The sequence below is a fragment of the Erpetoichthys calabaricus genome, chromosome 14, assembly GCF_900747795.2.
Source record: "Erpetoichthys calabaricus chromosome 14, fErpCal1.3, whole genome shotgun sequence".
In the NCBI taxonomy this organism is placed as follows: domain Eukaryota; kingdom Metazoa; phylum Chordata; class Cladistia; order Polypteriformes; family Polypteridae; genus Erpetoichthys; species Erpetoichthys calabaricus.
The window spans coordinates 55238925-55256948 of NC_041407.2; the positions used below are offsets into that span (position 1 = coordinate 55238925).

General features: G+C 37.1%; 1 protein-coding gene across 1 annotated transcript in view; it reads right to left on the reverse strand.

Moving 5' to 3' along the window:
- csmd2 (CUB and Sushi multiple domains 2) overlaps positions 1–18024 on the reverse strand; it is a 991046-nt gene that overhangs the window by 59976 nt on the left and 913046 nt on the right. Inside the window, exons 47-52 of the mRNA XM_051919055.1 lie at positions 12659–12847; positions 8296–8442; positions 5992–6180; positions 1158–1343; positions 851–1045; positions 276–449 (exon numbers count right to left, since the gene is read on the reverse strand). Of these exons, the coding sequence (XP_051775015.1) occupies positions 276–449; positions 851–1045; positions 1158–1343; positions 5992–6180; positions 8296–8442; positions 12659–12847 (1080 nt within the window). The remainder of the gene's footprint in view (positions 1–275; positions 450–850; positions 1046–1157; positions 1344–5991; positions 6181–8295; positions 8443–12658; positions 12848–18024) is intronic.

Below are 18024 nucleotides of genomic sequence, written 5' to 3' on the forward strand. Positions count from 1 at the left end.
CACCAGTTTATTGCAGGATGAACACACACACACACCCCAACTGCACACTAGGGCCAATTTAGTAGTACTAATCTAATCTTTGGACAGTGGGAGGTAACCAGAGGACCTGGAGAAAACATACACAGAAATGGGGAGAACATGCAAATTCCACGCAGGGAGGACTCAGTACGTGAAACACTGGTCTCCCTACTGCTAGGCAGCAGTGCTACCACTCTGCCACCATACCACCCCTGACCAATTAAGCAAGCAGACAAATCCTAAGCAGGGCAACTAACCAAGACAATGAACTTCATGTCCACTCCAGAGGCCATTGGCCAAGCACTCTCGTACACGAGACCCCACCAACGTGTAGCCAGTGTTGCATGAGAAAATAGCAGTGGCTCCAAACACAGTCAGGGTGCCAATTTTGTTCCCATTGGGTGGTGTTGGAAGATCCCCACATGAGATAACTAGAAAAAAAAACAAGAGACACACTGATTAATCATTCACTGTCAAAAAACGCTGTGTAGAATATGACATCACTTACAGATTATTTTGCTAAGGTGCATGCAGAAAGAACACTTAAGAGAGTAATACTGATCTTAGAAAAATATGGTTTTCAACAACTGGTATTGGTTGGTCAATATACAGTATGGCTGGATGCACTATTGTTCTGGTTTTTTAACACCAAAACAGAAAACTTACATTAAAGGGTTTTGAAAGACATACAACATAAACACAAGGGAAAAGATAGATTTGTATTGAAATTATGAAAAATGCACTGTATATAAGAAATTCCATAGCAATTATAATAAACTAAATGTAATACATTGCAAAGTAAACGTAGAAAAAACAAAGGAGCAGCACTTACCCTGGCAGGTGGGCTTTGGGATTAACATGCTCCATGAACCATTTGCCTGGCACTTTATCACACGATGACCTCTGTAAAAGTACCCCAGATCACAAACAAGCATCATCTGTGTGTTATACTGATTCTGGCTGCCATAAATGACTCTCCATCGTCCATGCTCAACTGAATTGTGGCTGATCTCTGGACACGAGACAGCTAAAAGGAGGAATAGAAAAGAGCTTTCTGTATTTACTGCTAAACTATTCTTGTGCAGTAGTTGGACATGTTCACACCTTAAGTAACATGTGCCATGTGACACCATACTAACCTTGGCACTGAGGAGGAACATCACTGGGGCTCCATTTGCCAGTCTCCTGGCAAACAATGAAAGCCGACTGTGCAGAAGCTAATTTAAAGCCCTCATTACACTGGTATATAGCTCTTGTGCCCAGTGTGTATTCACGGCCAAATACTGAGCCATTTGCTGGAGCTTGAGGCACTCCACAGGATACAGCTGTTAAAATAAAATAAAGACATATGAATCCTTAAATTTCACAAGGAGGTATATAATAATGTATAAGGCACTGGCAGTAGCAATGGTAACTTCCAGGAGTACTTCATTGATAACACAGCTTAACTGTTTGATTTCTGAGATTTCCGAGGTGACCTTATAGCAGCAGCAAGTCAGTGGGAAGCATCTCAGGATATTCTTGGTGTCTTGCTTATACTTACATTTTGGAAATGCATACTTGTAAAGAAGACTGATTCTTTCAGAGCAACATGAAAGATTTGTATTTTTAATGGCTTAACCTTGCTGGGTAGCTCCTATATTTCTTAGATGGGTTCCAAAATAGGGAGACATTTTATTTTTGGTCCATTAGAATTTTGTATATTTTAAATCCTTTTTGAAAATATAAAATATATATATAAAATATAATGACGCATAGGATGTGATAGGAACTGTATATATTTCAATATCTAAAGGCATATTTGAAGCAGAACAATAACCTTTAAATATCCATTCAAATATCATAGGCTTACATTCAGATACTGTCCATCCATCCATCCATTGTCTCTCGCTTATCCGAGGTCGGGTCGCGGGGGCAGCAGCTAGAGCAGAGATGCCCAGACTTCCCTCTCTCCGGCCACTTCTTCTAGCTCTTCCGGGAGAATCCCAAGGCGTTCTCAGGCCAGTCGAGAGACATAGTCCCTCCAACGTGTCCTGGGTCTTCCCCGGGGCCTCCTCCCAGTTAGACGTGCCCGGAACACCTCACCAGGGAGGTGTCCAGGAGGCATCCTGATCAGATGCCCGAGCCACCTCATCTGACTCCTCTCGATGCGGAGGAGCAGCGGCTCTACTCTGAGCCCCTCCCGGATGACTGAGCTTCTCACCCTATCTTTAAGGGAAAGCCCAGACACCCTGTGAGGAAACTCATTTCAGCCGCTTGTATTCGCGATCTCGTTCTTTCGGTCACTATCCATAGCTCATGACCATAGGTGAGGGTAGGGACATAGATTGACTGGTAAATTGAGAGCTTCGCCTTGTGGCTCAGCTCCTTTTTCACCACGACAGACCGATGCAGCGCCCGCATTATTGCAGATGCCGCACTGATCCGCCTGTCGATCTCACGCTCCATTCTTCCCTCACTCGTGAACAAGACCCCGAGATACTTGAACTCCTCCACTTGGGGCAGGATCTCGCTACCAACCCTGAGAGGGCACTCCACCCTTTTCTGGATGAGGACCATGGTCTCGGATTTGGAGGTGGTGATTCTCATCCCAGCCGCTTCACACTCGGCTGCGAACCGATCCAGAGAGAGCTGAAGATCACGGCCTGATGAAGCAAACAGGACAACATCATCTGCAAAAAGCAGTGACCCAATCCTGAGCCCACCAAACCAGACCCCCCTCAACGCCCTGGCTGCGCCAAGAAATTCTGTCCATAAAAGTTATGAACAGAATCGGTGACAAAGGGCAGCCCTGGCGGAGTCCAACTCTCACTGGAAACGGGTTCGACTTACTGCCGGCAATGCGGACCAGGCTCTGGCACCGATCGTACAGGGACCGAACAGCCCTTATCAGGGGGGCCGGTACCCCATACTCTCGGAGTACCCCCCACAGGATTCCCCGAGGGACACAGTCGAATGCCTTTTCCAAGTCCACAAAACACATGTAGACTGGTTGGGCAAACTCCCATGCACCCTCCAGGACCCTGCTAAGGGTATAGAGCTGGTCCACTGTTCCGCGACCAGGACGAAAACCACACTGTTCCTCCTGAATCCGAGGCTCGACTATCCGACGGACCCTCCTCTCCAGGACCCCTGAATAGACTTTTCCAGGTATTAACACAAATTAAGTAGTTCTATTTTAATTTTAGATATGTGTCATGTTCTGTCTTTCAGACATGTCCAGCAGGCTAACACCTTACTACCACATGGCCTATGTAGTTTTGCTTGCCACTGTATATAAAGAAGCATAAAATCAATTCCTTAATATTCCTATGGATACTACAATGGCTGAACACCACTACACAGGATTTGTTAAGTTTTCAGCTGAGCCACTAAATTAACTAATATAAGCAATTTGTCAATTAAATTATGATTACATTGTCCAAGTGTCTCAGTTTAAGAAGTCACATGAAAAAGTGTGAAAGCAGGTGTTCCTATCAGTGAATTTAGCTCTTGCAGAGGTCACTAAAAAGTTCCATTAGCTGTCTGACAGTATTAAAGTTGACTGTTCTACATGTCACATCTTCTAATCCAACATCTGATTATACTTTAACTTTCTTCACTAGTTAATGTTAGATGTAATATCTAGGAATTATTAAATGCTAATTTAAATCAAAGGTAAACTGGTACACTGGGAAGGAGACGGTGGCAAATGTGGTAGAATTGCTGTCTCATAGTTTCATTGCCCTGAGGTGGGATTCACTGCCCAGTCATTGTCCATCTGGAGTTTGCACATTCTGCCCATGTCTGTCTTGCACTTTCCTCCTGGTACTCTTGAGTTTCCACTCACAACCCCAAAGATATGGAAGTTAGACCAGCTAGTGATTCCAAATTGGCTCTGTGTGAGTGGGCCAGGGTTGGTTCCTTCTTGTGCCCAGAGCTCTTAAAACTGTCCCCAGTCTCCCTTATCCCTCAATCAGATTATAAGGGTTGAAAAATATGTTATGTGGTGATCTGGGTGCAGAATTGTGACCTGAGGACAACAATTCAGCTGAATTAGTAGTGGAACACAAGGGCAATGTGGAGGGCATGATTATTTATTTAAAATTAGCCACCTATTGCTAAGCCTCAGACCCACCAAATCACATATCTCAATTAAAATGTCAGAAAAGGCATGAGATTTAGCCATTTTTAAAATATATTCTAGTTCAATATGTGCCAAGTACACTATAGTTCAGTTAAAAAGGGGTCATTCACATACTGTATAGCTTGCCTAAAATGATCTTAAATATATAACTTAAATGTACCAAGAACAAGAGCAAGATCCAACCTGTGAGCAATGTCATCAAGCACAAGCATCAATGTGCCACATGTCCTGGGCCCAAAAATTTTTAAATATGTCTTGGAAAGGGATAGGTTTAAAATAATTTCTAACACAGTAACAGTAAAACCAGATGAAAAAAATGGTTGTAATATCCTATGCCACACTACCTGAATGAAGACTCTGTCTGCTTAACTGGGAGAATGCCAATCCATAGTCCGTAACTCATTGGAAAAGCAATACACATTATCTATCAAATTTGAAAAAATAAAATTCTCTCTACAAGGATCTGTTCAGAATTTTTTTCAGAACTTCACGAGAACTAATTCATGTAATTCTAAAGTAAACATGCGGTGCCTCTTCCCAAACCTTTTCTTTATATTATTTCTTGTTGTATTTGACTGTATGTAAAGATTTTTTTTGATAGGGCCCATAAAGCTCTCCTTATTGACTGCTGACTTTGACTGTGTGTCTTTCAAATATGCTGCAGTACTTGCTATATTATTTTCACTCGATCAAGTTGTGTTATTATGTTTTGTTTCTTAAAATAAAAAAGGAAACAAATGGATCAGTGCCGGATTAACCAATAGGCACATGTAGCATATGCTACGGGCCCCGCAATTTCGGGGGCCCCCAAATGGTGGACCCAATATTTAATGAAAAAGTGTAGCATTGAAAAACTGGTCTTTAAAAATATTATCTTTACGTTTTTAAACTGTAAATTTCTTACACAACAAAACTTTAGGGGCCCAACACATAAAATTCACATAAATATTATAAGATTCTTATTATAATCGAGAGTAAAATAATTATTTAGTCCGGTTTGAACTGTTCAGAATCTAAACTTCAGATGATTCAGACCAAAAGGGCCCCCAAATTTGAAATGTGCTACGGGCCCCCAAAGCTCTTAATCCGGCCCTGAAATGGATGTTTTAACCGTAATTAGAAAATACTGTGATTTTTTTTCACATGGTCTGCATCTTCCTATATGATGTTAATAATAATAACAAACAGTTGTAATGTACTTAATAAATTTGTAATAACCAAAAAGGATCAGCAGGCCAACTGCCAATCCTGGGCGGACCCCAAATTGTACAGCTTTCTAACACAACACTGATCCTTATGTCATAATTTTGCATTTTATTTTCTTAGTGGTGTTCCAATTGCTATTGCACTTGCAGAACTGCAATGACACTAATAATTTACATATGTACATTATTATTTTATATCACATTTCATGGAAAGCATTATTTAAATAATTTTATTAATATAAAATTAACAAACATAATAAAAACTTGCTTCTGTATAAATGTCATTTAGACACACACGTGCAAACACGCAGCCTGACATCTTAAGTCCATAACCGTTTTTATTGTTTAAACCTTATAAATGCTGCAACAAACGCATATGAATTATCTGTTATTCTAAGAAGTGTATAATTACCTTGGTCAGTATGACCTCCATATGCACACAACTTTACAAAACTTCCAGTGACATTTAATAAAGACTGACAGAAAGTACATTCTGTTCATCTATGAATTTCATAAAAGAATTGATCTGAAAACTGTATGCGTCTATTCAGAACAGACCTGTATGTGAATTAGTTCCAGAAAACCTCCAAATAAAACATATTCAATCATTTACAAGAAATACACCTTTTTAAAATATTTTACCTTGACAAAGGGGCTCTGGTCCACTCCATTGATATAATCCTTGTATTGTACGAATGCATGTGACTACGCCTAGTCCAACTAGCCGGTACCCTTGGTCACAGCTGAAACGTAACGTACTGCTCAGTTTCGTGCCGGTCTGACTGTGGAAAGAGCCATGAGTTGGTGGTTTTGGCAGGCTGCAGTATGGAGCTGTATAACAGATAAAGAAGCTTATGAAAAATAGGTCCCCATTGTATCTTAATACTTCACTTTGGAATCTATTGTAGTGCATTTTCTTAAAAGTCTAATTTATTAGTAAGGACCTTGAGTCAGATACATAACCATTTGACACCCCTCAATGAATGGGTCACACAGCAGCCACTTTTCTAGGTAAGCCCATAGAATGCCATGACATAACTTCTGTTCTGTCTTTTACTGTTGTTTGGATCACAAACAAAACAAATAAGTTTACCTTAATTCTGTTTAACTCTTGCCTATCTGCCTATCCATCATTTCAATTCTTTGTCTAGCTATTCCCTGACCAATGTTATTTTCTATCACACCTACGGTTTCTATTTGTCTCAGTCCTTCCACACCTTTGGCCTAAATTCATTGAATTTATTCCTCACTCTTGTTAAACAGGCCACTGGAGAGGTGACCCATATTGTTACAAAAAATGTTTTACCCTGGATCTCCCAACCCACATCATTCCACAACACCCTAGAGACATCAAAATATAACCTAACTTCATTGCTTAGCAAATATTACTTTATTATTCTTATGGCTACAATGTCATACACATTCTAGACAAAAAATCTATAATGTTTACATTCAATACACAGATACACCTCAGTATTTTGCCACAAGCAGCAATAAACTGATTGCATGTCAGCTATGTAATCGATTTACATTTTGTGCTTTTGTTACTGTGAATGTCACTTCATTTAGAGATGTTGTAAAACTGTTGTTTCACTTAATTTTACAATTGTAGTATAAACTTTTCTAATTGACAGATGTCCTTTGTATCTTTTTTTACCCATTTTGGAAGATACATTCCTCTTTTCTGACCTCTTGAAAAGGCACTATATTTTAGTGTGACTAAATGACATGCACTGCAACCAACAATGTAGTATACCAATGTAAGCCAACAAAGCACATTCAGTCACATATTTAGTATTCTGTCAAGCAGTTAATTGATTTTTAGCATAATATTTAAAAGTATATTTTTAAAAGTTTATTCTGTGAAAAAACAATTAGCAATGACATTGACCAGGCTGATTTACTCAAATATGTTTTGAAGCACATTATAAAGTAAGCTCTAGTAATAAAATGATATTTATTCTATTATATTTCAAGACAAAGTTCCCAATGTATTGACAACTAATCAACCTGTCACATTTCAAATTACATTGTGCAAGTAAAATATAGCAAGATGCTGACAAAGGAGGTTGCCTTTTTGCCAAATGTTGTGGAAATTAGTTGATTCCAGCAGATGAGCAAACAATACCTTTAGCTGTTTTCCATGCTAACAGGAGAGAAAAGAAAGACTGAGAAGCTAAAGCTTTTCTCTACTCGAACAGAAGCTAGAAACTCTCAGTTAAATGACAAGATCATAAAAGAGACGTGCAGAACAGAGAGCAAGGTTCTTTTTATAATTAAAAATTTTTACTTTTTATAAGGAGATTTTTATTCTAAAGATACGGTAACACAGGGAGAGTTTTGATTAGAAGGCCAGATACAGCCCAGCTTTCCATGTTATATTCGGTAGATATGCTCATTTAACAAAACCCAGTAATAAAGATAGATATTTTCTGCATGTTATTAAAAATGTTACTATGTTACTAAAAGATTTTACATTAATTTGAATAATTAAAATTAATGGAAGAAGTGAACTATACAAACGGTACCATAACAGTATAGAATGTAGTGTTTGACCTCGGTTAAATTTAGGTTTGAGAACACTTTGTAAGAATTTTGTACGGTCTTTCTGTTTTTATGTAGCTTTCTTCTTGAAACATATTTTTCTTTTAGTACCTCAGGGTCAAGTGCAGCAGGGTGCGGTGCTGACGGCACAGGGTGCAAGGCAGGCACCATCTTGCATAAAGTCTGACTAGACGTATTTTTTTCCACAGGTGAGCAAGATGAACCCAAGTCTTTGACTGATTATAGCTACACTTAATTTTATAAAATTGAAATAGCTAACTCTTCCATTGGATTATAGCAAAAACAGAAATTTTCATTTTTTTACTTTACTTGCTATATAAATAACTTCCACAAGCATCATATTAGAAAATAAGAGCAGATACTTTTAGGTTTTTACTGTACCTGAGTAGCGTATCTTGAACCCTTTCTGACTTGAAGCATGATCCGAGGACCAGCGAAGATACACCTTATTGCTGGTGCTGGAGACACTCAAGGGAGATGAATAGTTTCCACTCAAAGTCATAAGAAGGGGACTCTGGCTGGATGGACCTGGAAAAGAAATTGTGTCACAAAAGCCGCATGTCCCCAGATGAAAATATCCTTGTACTCTCTGCATTCAGTTTCACTCAGGATGTACTTTTATGTAATAAAGTTGTTTTCCTTTTATAATCCATGTATGGTAGGTATTCATTTCTTATGTATTTCTAGGTTGTTTTCTTTATTGATTTATGTATTTTAAATATTTATGCAACAAGCCCCTTGAGGCATAACATTCTGTTCAAACGGAAAAAGCTGTAGCTTGCAGTCCAGAGCTATTATTACCACCTTATGTGGCATCCTGTAACTGGCTCAGAGAAAACTGGGTCCTTATCAAATAAATTATTCATAAAGACTGAAAGGCTTTACAACTGATTTAATCCCCAAATTGAGACGTTCAAGCTGTCTCAGATATGATTTGGCATGAGAAAAGATACCTACCAGTAAACACTGCCATTACTTAAGGCTTTAAGAACTTATTTTAGAGATTTCAAAGGTGCACTATTTAATGACCCATTTTATTTTGAATTTTGTACACCCAACCTGTTAACTTCACCAAACTTCAAAGTAAAACTCACACAAGTAATAGAAATGATTTTATATATATATATATATATATATATATATATATATATATATATATATATATATATATATATATATATATATATATATATTTTTTTTTTTTTTTTACCAATTGTCCTAAGCTTGAGACCAGCTGATAATGTTTAACCCCAATCAGGCCAGTGCAATTTTCTAAGGTGCTCCAAGTTCTGTTGCATTTAATCTTGGTGCCAATCATTGCCAGTCTTTGCCACATTTGTCTTAATACGCAATGATACTCCAAAAGAATTGCTGTCGTTTCTATGCTTATTCTGTAGGCTTGAGAAATATTATGGTGTGTCAGTCAATGTTTTTACGTATTTACTGAATTTTGTTCATTCCAGTATGTACAGGCAGGCAATTATAGTACTCCGACTTTACCTTTAAAATTAGTTATTTTGTCCATCATAGCTAATTGCTGGAAGCATTTCAAGCCATTAGAAGATACAATTGAGAAACACAATCTTCACTTGTATGGGGATGGCACTGATTTATATTTAGCAATCAATACTGATTACAAGCCCTCAATTGTGTTCTTAGTCAGTTGTTCATAGAGTTAAAACCTTGAGTAAAAATGACTTGTCCTTTAACATGTAAAATAAACACAAGTAGGTAGAGATTCTGTAGATAGAAAGAAGAACCCGTCAACTCAGAGTACATAACTATTTGATTTGCGGAAACTACACTCAATTTAGGTGTCATCTTTTACACTAATCTACTACTTAAAATACACGTTAATACTCATATTTTTGTATAATGAAGAATTTAAAGATGAGGTGCAATTTCTCAATAAACAGGATGTAGAAAAGCTATTTCATCATGCATGTAGCTCAAGTAGAATTGGTTACTTTATTAATGCTATGCTCAAATATTCCCATTTCTAGGCTTTACTCCATTTCAAATATGCAGCTGCAAATATCATTACTGGAATTTGGAAGTATAAACCTTACATCTCTGTTTCTTAACTCTCCATGCTCGTTCTCGGTAAAGTTCCACTTAAATTGATTTTAAAATTTTAATTCTTTTTTAAGCTATAAATGACTTCAGCTCTCATTACTTTAACACATTTCTTAAACAATAATTCCAAAAAAGCTGAGACAGTATGGAAAATGCTAAAAGGAGGACTAACTTGTAAATTTTCTTTGATTTGTATTCAAAGAAAAACTGACTAGGTATTTTATATGTTTTACCTAATCAACTGCATTATTTTTTAAAGATTTATTCTGAAACTGATGCCTGCAACATGTTTCAAAAAAGTTGTGATTCATTCAAGGACAAGGATGGGTCAATGCTCATTAATTTACCAACAGATGCATCGGTGAATAACCCAGCACTTTGAGAACAACATTCCCCAAAACAGATCAATAGGATTTTGGGTATTTGCCCTCTTTAGTACACAACATAATTAAAAGATTCAAAGAATTCAGTGAAACCAATCAAACCAAAGTGAATGTGCATGATCTCAGATCTCTCAGATGTCACTGTCTTAAAATCCATCATGGATCTGTAATGAATATCATGACATGGGCTCGGGAATTCCTTGGTAAACCTTTATCAGTCAATACCATTTGTAACTGTATCCACCGAAGCTAGTTAAGGCAATACTATGCAAAGCAAAAGCCATAAATCAACACTATCTAGTAGCACTGCCGACTTCTGTGTGCTTGGTCTAATCTGATATGGAAAGTAGCATAGTGGAATCATGTCTGGTGAGTCAGCATTTTAAATAGTTTTTGAAAAAAATACCAGTCATGTTCTCAGGGCCATAAAGGAAAATGACAATTGAAGCTGTTATCAGCGTCTGATCCAAAAGCCACTGTCTGTCATGGTATGGGAAGGGTGTCAGTGTCCATGACATGGGTAACTTGCATATCTGTAAGTGCACCATTAATGCACTAGATATGTACAAATCTTGGAGTAACATATGCTGTCATCCAGACACTGTCTTTTATGGGGATATACTATTCTCGTTACTAGAGAAATACTGTTTAAGTAGTAATGGAGTAAACTTGAGGAATGGTGATGTCAGTTTCCTCACACCGCCATGTTTTGCTTTTGATATACACTAGTGGTTTGGACTGCAAGCAGAAGAATGGGAACACTTCAATGAAATACAAAAGGCCATGCAATACTCACAAATATATGAATGCATAATATGTACTGTATATAACCAGCTGTCACCCTCAGCTCCACCTTCGTAGTAGTAAAACAGGACAGACTTTAAAAATCATAAAAAAAAATTTAAATAAATAATATATATATTTAATAATTTGTATTGAGAAGAATTTTTATTGATAAATTTTGTATCCGTGGGCCTATTGATATGCAATATTTTTGGTTTTGCTATCAGGGGCGAGAATGTAGCTGTGATCTCTTTCCCAAAAATGTAAAAAGTTGGCAGGGTATCTATGGCCAAGTGGAAGGTAGGTACGCTCCAACATTAAACGTTGCCACTGTATCTGATTGCATTCAGCTCTGACAGGAGAGCGTTTCCCACGTGGGGAGAAGAGCACATGACCATGATATCTCTGCCAATGAGTAGTTACCCTCTAAAACATCAAATGTTGCTCTTTAACAATCTGTGGATTATAATGTTTGATGAACAAACAGGTATCGCTAGCTAAGCGAATAAATTGGTGCCGCGACCAAACTACAGTATGATACTTAGCGCGATGAGAGAAGTTGCAAAATCAATCGTAATATTCAAGCAAATTATAGAAAAAGAATGATCTAAATCCGTTAAGTAGTTCTCTCGTGAAAAGCAGGCAGACATACTGACAGACAGACAGATGTTGGATTTTATATATAGAGAGATAGGTTGGTAGTGTGTTGTGGTAGATGATTAGCCTGCCTATGCTCAAACTCTGTAAACAGTTATAAAGTATTCTGACTTTGTAAGGAATCATGGATACGCTAACAGATATTAACACCTTTTTAGGACTCATAACATTTTAAATGTAATTATACAATAATAATAGAATCCAGAAAAATAATAAAGAAGAATAATGACCATGATAAGTGGTGAATTAATGTTTACCATGTAAAACTATTAATTAAATTAGTAAACCATTGTGGTTCTGTATGGGATAAGCAAGTCTAAAAACTAGCATAAGAAGAAGTACCTAGAAGCTTCCATGTGCTACAAGGCCCTGAGTTTAATAAGCATATTAAACATAAGATACATATTATTAAATATTTTTCTTTTTGTGTTTCTTTTTGTATAAACAACTTCTATCCTACGTTATATCTGACAATCTATTTAGTGCATTGCATTTTACAATTTGTGCAACACTATGAGCTATTTTAATGAAAAGTATTATATACGAGTGAATTGATAACAAAACCTCCATCCATTATCCAACCCGCTATATCCTAACTACAGGGTCACGGGGGTCTGCTGGAGCCAATCCCAGTCAACACAGGGCGCAAGGCAGGAAACAAACCCTGGGCAGGGCGCCAGCCCACCGCAGATAACAAAACCTTCAAAATTAATTTATTAATATAATGTGCCACATTTAATTTGTGCATATGTTTTTTTTTCTAATATGCCTTAAATAGTGCATAACACTATAATTCACTGCAATATCACTGCAATTTGAAAATACAAGAAAACAAGAGGACATACCATCAAAGATTTCCAGCTCATCATACTGCCGACTGCTTTGGAAGTGTTCGATATTCAGAGAGATGTTGTATCCTGGCTCCACTTTGATTACCCAGGAGCATGTCTGGAAATGTGGGAAGCTGCCTGGGATGGTTTGGCTGAGAACTACTCCAGTTGAATCAGTCAGGACTTCATTCATAGGGCAGTGCACTGGAACAAATAATATCAGAAACAAGATCAGCAAAACTCAAAAAATAACAATGGAAATAATTTACATTTGGCATTTTACTCATCTTAGAAATGGCAATCAGTAGTCAGATTTATGAAAGCAGACTGGCACCAAATTATTGGAATACCCCAAAATAAACACACAGAAGGGCAAATTACATGGACTATGTAACTCTAATTCTTTGGTAAATTAGACAGTCGGTATTGTCCACAGTTCTTCCATCCACATGTACAGCAAGAGTCAGGAATGCGAAGCCTGTGGCTGTCAAGATTGTTTTTTTTTTTTTGTGGGTAAAACTGTTCGATGGGTCCATGTACATGTATAGTCTGGTTACTCACATTGAGCTATGTCAATCAGACTGAACGTGTTTTTAAAGTTTGAGCACATATAGAACTGGTGATTCTCTTGTGCAGTGCGACTGTGATTCTTCTTCCTCCTTTGTGCAGTTTATTGTATATCACAAAATTCCTGTGAAATGGTTTAACATCTGATCAATCAGGTGTGGGGAATAAAAGCACAAAATTCATGAAAAAGAATGAATGAAAAATAAAATGTAAACTGAAATCATATTATAACCAGAAAAAAGTCTAACAAAAGTAAATTAAATGACTCAGAATCAAAAAAGTAATTAATACAAGACTGTTCAAAAGGTTGAGAAGCTGAAACAAAGATTTGCACTGGAAGCAATGACAAACAGAAAATATTTTATCTATTACTATTTCAGGTAAAATCAATAATACAAATATGAAGTAAAGATAAAGTAAAATCAGCAAAAAAGTAAAGCAAATAAGTAACTAAGTTTTTATAAAAGATGAAATGAAAACAATGGCAAAATAAAAATAAGCTAGGGGGTTAAAGATTTTAAAATAGAAAAGTTATGTGAGCTTCAGGCACGAGGTCAAATGCATGCTGTTCTGAGGGGAATTTACCAAATTCTGTCTACAATTAGGTTATCAGTGGAGCCTCTCACTCAGTTACTCTAATTTATGCTATAGCAGTAGAGTGTTGTACTGTGTTAGCCATAGACTGATACAGGAGAAAGTAGGGTGAAATGACACCTTTTATTGGCTAACTAAATAGATTACAAATGCAAGCTTTTGAGGCCTGATGAAGAGGCCTTAGCAGCCTCGAAAGCTTGTATTTGTAATCTATTTAGTTAGCCAATAAAAGGTGTCACTTCACCCTACTTTCTCCTGTTCTAATTTATACTAAAAATACTGCTTCAAATATACTGTAGTTAGTGAAATTTTTATGGTGATACAAACAGCAAAGGAGAGCAAAAACTGCAGAAATTACAGAAAATTTTGTAAAAGTCTGGACCTCCTTTAAATGCCAGGTAGACGTATAGTAAATGCAGTTAAATGTGGAATTTAATGAAAAAGCGAAGCAACATTTTATAGCTGACCTAAAGGAAGCAAACTTTCAAAAGGATGGGTTTAAACTGTGACAACACACAGAAGATATTAAAAAGGGAAATATATTATTAGGTTGTATTTAAAATATGTTTTATAATAAATTAAAGAACAGTATTGTCAGAGTCTATAATTGAAAATGTGAAAGACTAGAAAACAAGTGAATTCATTCCTCAAAAGGTGAATGCCTACTGTAGAATTTCCACAGAGAGAAACAAATTGATCTGTAATGGGGATTTTATCCGAGATCAAGGCTGTACAGCAAGGACCTGTTTGGATGGTTTATGGATTCAAGGTTTCTTTATTATAATAAGTGATATACTGTATATTGCATTCACAAAAGACAGTGGTAAGGAGAGAAAAAGACTCAATAAAAATTGTGAAAAGGAGCTACTGTGTGAGAGCCTTGCTTGTACCATTACTTTTTCATCATTGATTCAAGAAAGGTGATGGTGGATGTTCAGCTAGCCCTGACAGAGGAGGTGAGCTAATAAAGCAAGCATCATTTAAAAACACCCAAGAAGTGTCTGCCAACTCCAAAAAACTACAACAATAAAGTACCAGTTAGAAGAATTTGCAAAAAAAAAAATGAAAGCTGGCATTCAATTGCCAAAATACATTCAGTAATAGGAGAAGTATAGAGTGTGTGTTTAAATAGGAGCTCTAGTAGATCATCAGGAGAGTGTGGTATACTTTAGAGATGCAACCTGTAAATATAGTGAAAGAAAGAAAGAACTTAGAGGTATGAAAAGAATGGAATTTGCTGGAATTGAAGGAAATGACAAGAGCATCAGAAAAATGATCACTTGGTGAAATTTGCTTTCAAAAAATGAAAAGCTTTCAAAAGCCATTCAGATTGCCTGTATACTTTCAAAAAGGAAAAGGTGTGAGGATCTACAGTACGCATTTGAATGCTCAATGCTCATATTTGATTCCAAATGATCAGGCTAGAATGCAGTCAGTAAACAAACTGCTAGAAAATTTTAAAAAAAGCCAAAGAAGAAAATTTGAAAAAGAATCTATATTGTTTGTAACATGAAATCTACAAAATTCAGGATTATGTTGAAGCAAATATTTTAAATTAAATACAACAAAAATATAAACTTTGATACTGCTCTAGAAAGTGGTATTAATCTGAAAGGACATATTTATCTAAACACAGAAATTAGATTTTAATCTAATTTTATCCAGAATTGATAGTTTATCCAGGTAAATTTGTTTCACCAGACTGACAAGCACATATCCTATCAGATTGTGGCAAGAAGATGTTAGTCTGCTCCTGGCCTTTACGATATTAGTTGCTGTGCCCTCAGATTGAGTTTTTGACATTATACAGGTATTTTGGACCTTTGCAGGTGAGTGGAAACAAGACACTTAATGGCACTGTATTTAGGGGGAATTAATGAAGGATGTGAAAGCACAGACAGAAAAAGGCCAGTAGCTTATTGAACAGAAATACTAACCAGGAAGAAAGCAAAGATGCAGTCAATAAGCCTAAGGTTCAGCAATAAAGGTAATTAACACAGGTGGGAGAACAACATAGCTAGGATTTTGTTCATTGATAGAGAAGTGACTGACATTTAGAAGAAATTTAAATACTGAAATCATTGCAGCGAAAAAAGGTCATATGTGGCAGCTGAATAGCTTTTGTCCTTACCTGTCACATGACTTTTCTACTGTTATTAACACCTCTGTCTATATTAACCCTCAAGCTGATGTAGATAAGGCTTTATCTAAACTTCACAATGTGCTCAGTGAACATCTAATCAAGCACCTGGACGCAGTATTTATTGTAGCATTGGACTTTAACAAAGCTAACCTCAGATGGGTCATACCAGACATTCACTAACACGTCACAAGCCCAACCAGAGGGAGAAAAGCACTGGACCATTGTTACACTCAGGTTTTATACAGTATCAGGCTACAAAGCACTTTCACAGCCAACTTTCAGCAGGTCGAACCTGCCATTTTCCTTCTCCCTAAGTTTAACCTACGCATCATGAAAGAGGGTTCAGTAATGAAAGAGGTCAAATGCTGGTCCGCCTATTCAGAAGCAATGCTACAGGATGCAGTACTGAAACACAATTTGTTGTCATGAAGTGATTGAAGGGATTATTAAAAACAACATCTACTCTTTGGATACTGCACCAACAGGTCTACAGATGACGCCATCTCACATATTCTGCATACCTCTTTGTCCCATTTAGACAGTAACAAAGAGAATAATTTAAGAATGTTGTTTATAGACTACAGCTAGGCTTTTAAGACCATTGTCCCCCTCTTATTGGCCAAAAAGCTTAACACTAGAATTACCAGAGTCTACAAAAAAACTCGTAGATCCGGCCCACCTTACATTGCGTCTTAAATCCGTTCACACCTCTCCACCAGCATCTTTTGTCCTCTAAATGTGCTGATAAAAGACAAGCTGCCAGCAGCCGGCTATTCCATCCCCCCTCCGACTTAGAACGTGAACGCACTTTTCCCAGCTCATGCCTTGATTGATTGTCTGGGAGTGAAGTGGAGTTTTAGAATGGAAATAATAGATCGTTATTTGGAACACACGCATTTCATGTGTTTACCGTTTCTACAGTAATCTGTGTAAACACATTGTTAAAGCAGAAACTTTTTCATATTTTAGTAATAAATGTTACAAAATGTAGGCATAAACTATAGAATGTGTAAAGCCCGAGTTCCAAAGATCAAATAAACACTTTCACAAAAGCTTCAAGGATAATACAACAGTTTCCGTGGCGTAGCGTGCTAAGATTTGCCTCTCAGAGTGAGTAGCTGTGCTGTGCCTCACAGACATGAGTTCAATTCCCCGCTGGGGACAAAGTGTTACTTCTTTTTTTCTTTTTAACCTCAAACGGATGTAAAATTTATAAATTGGTATGCACTGTCAATTAATGACATCGTTATATTTTCATGTGGGATGCTCCTTTTAAAATATTTTTTTTACAATTGAGACTGCAAACCAAGTGTAATCAAGAGTCCCGGTTCGATCCCCACTCACTCCTATATCTGCCGTTTTCAGTAGTAAGCTGGTCTTTTTGTTAATATTATACAGTACACACATACACTTGGTTTGCGTCTGTACTTGTGCTGTTACTTAGAGAGTCAGATCGGGGGGAGGGGTGATGTTAGAGCGCGTGAGCTTGTTCAGTGCTGCAGGAACAACGCACATGTACTGAATGAAAGAAAAAAAAGATCAACATGTTGCCTTCCCTGTTTGTTTGTATATCTCTGCCTGTCTGTCTCTCTATTACGCAGTGCTCTGTCTGTCTGTGTGTTATGGATCTTGAAAAAATAAGTTATAAGGACAGTTGTTCATGTTAATTGCAGTCTCAATTGTAAAAAAAATATTTTAAAAGGAGCATCCCACATGAAAATATAACGATGTCATTAACTGACAGAGCATACCAATTTATAAATTTTATGTCCGTTTGAGGTTAAAAAGAAGTAACACTTTGACCCTGCAGGGAATTGAACTCATATCTGTGAGGCACAGCAAAGCTACTGACTCTGACAGGCGAATCTTAGCACGCTACGCCACGGAAACTGTTGTATTACCCTTGAAGCTTTTGTGAAAGTGTTTATTTGATCTTTGGAACTCGGGCTTTATACATTCTATAGTTCATGCCTACATTTTGTAACATTTATTACTAAAATATGAAAAAGTTTCTGCTTTAACAATGTGTTTGCACAGATTACTGTAGAAACGGTACACACATGACATGCGTGTGTTC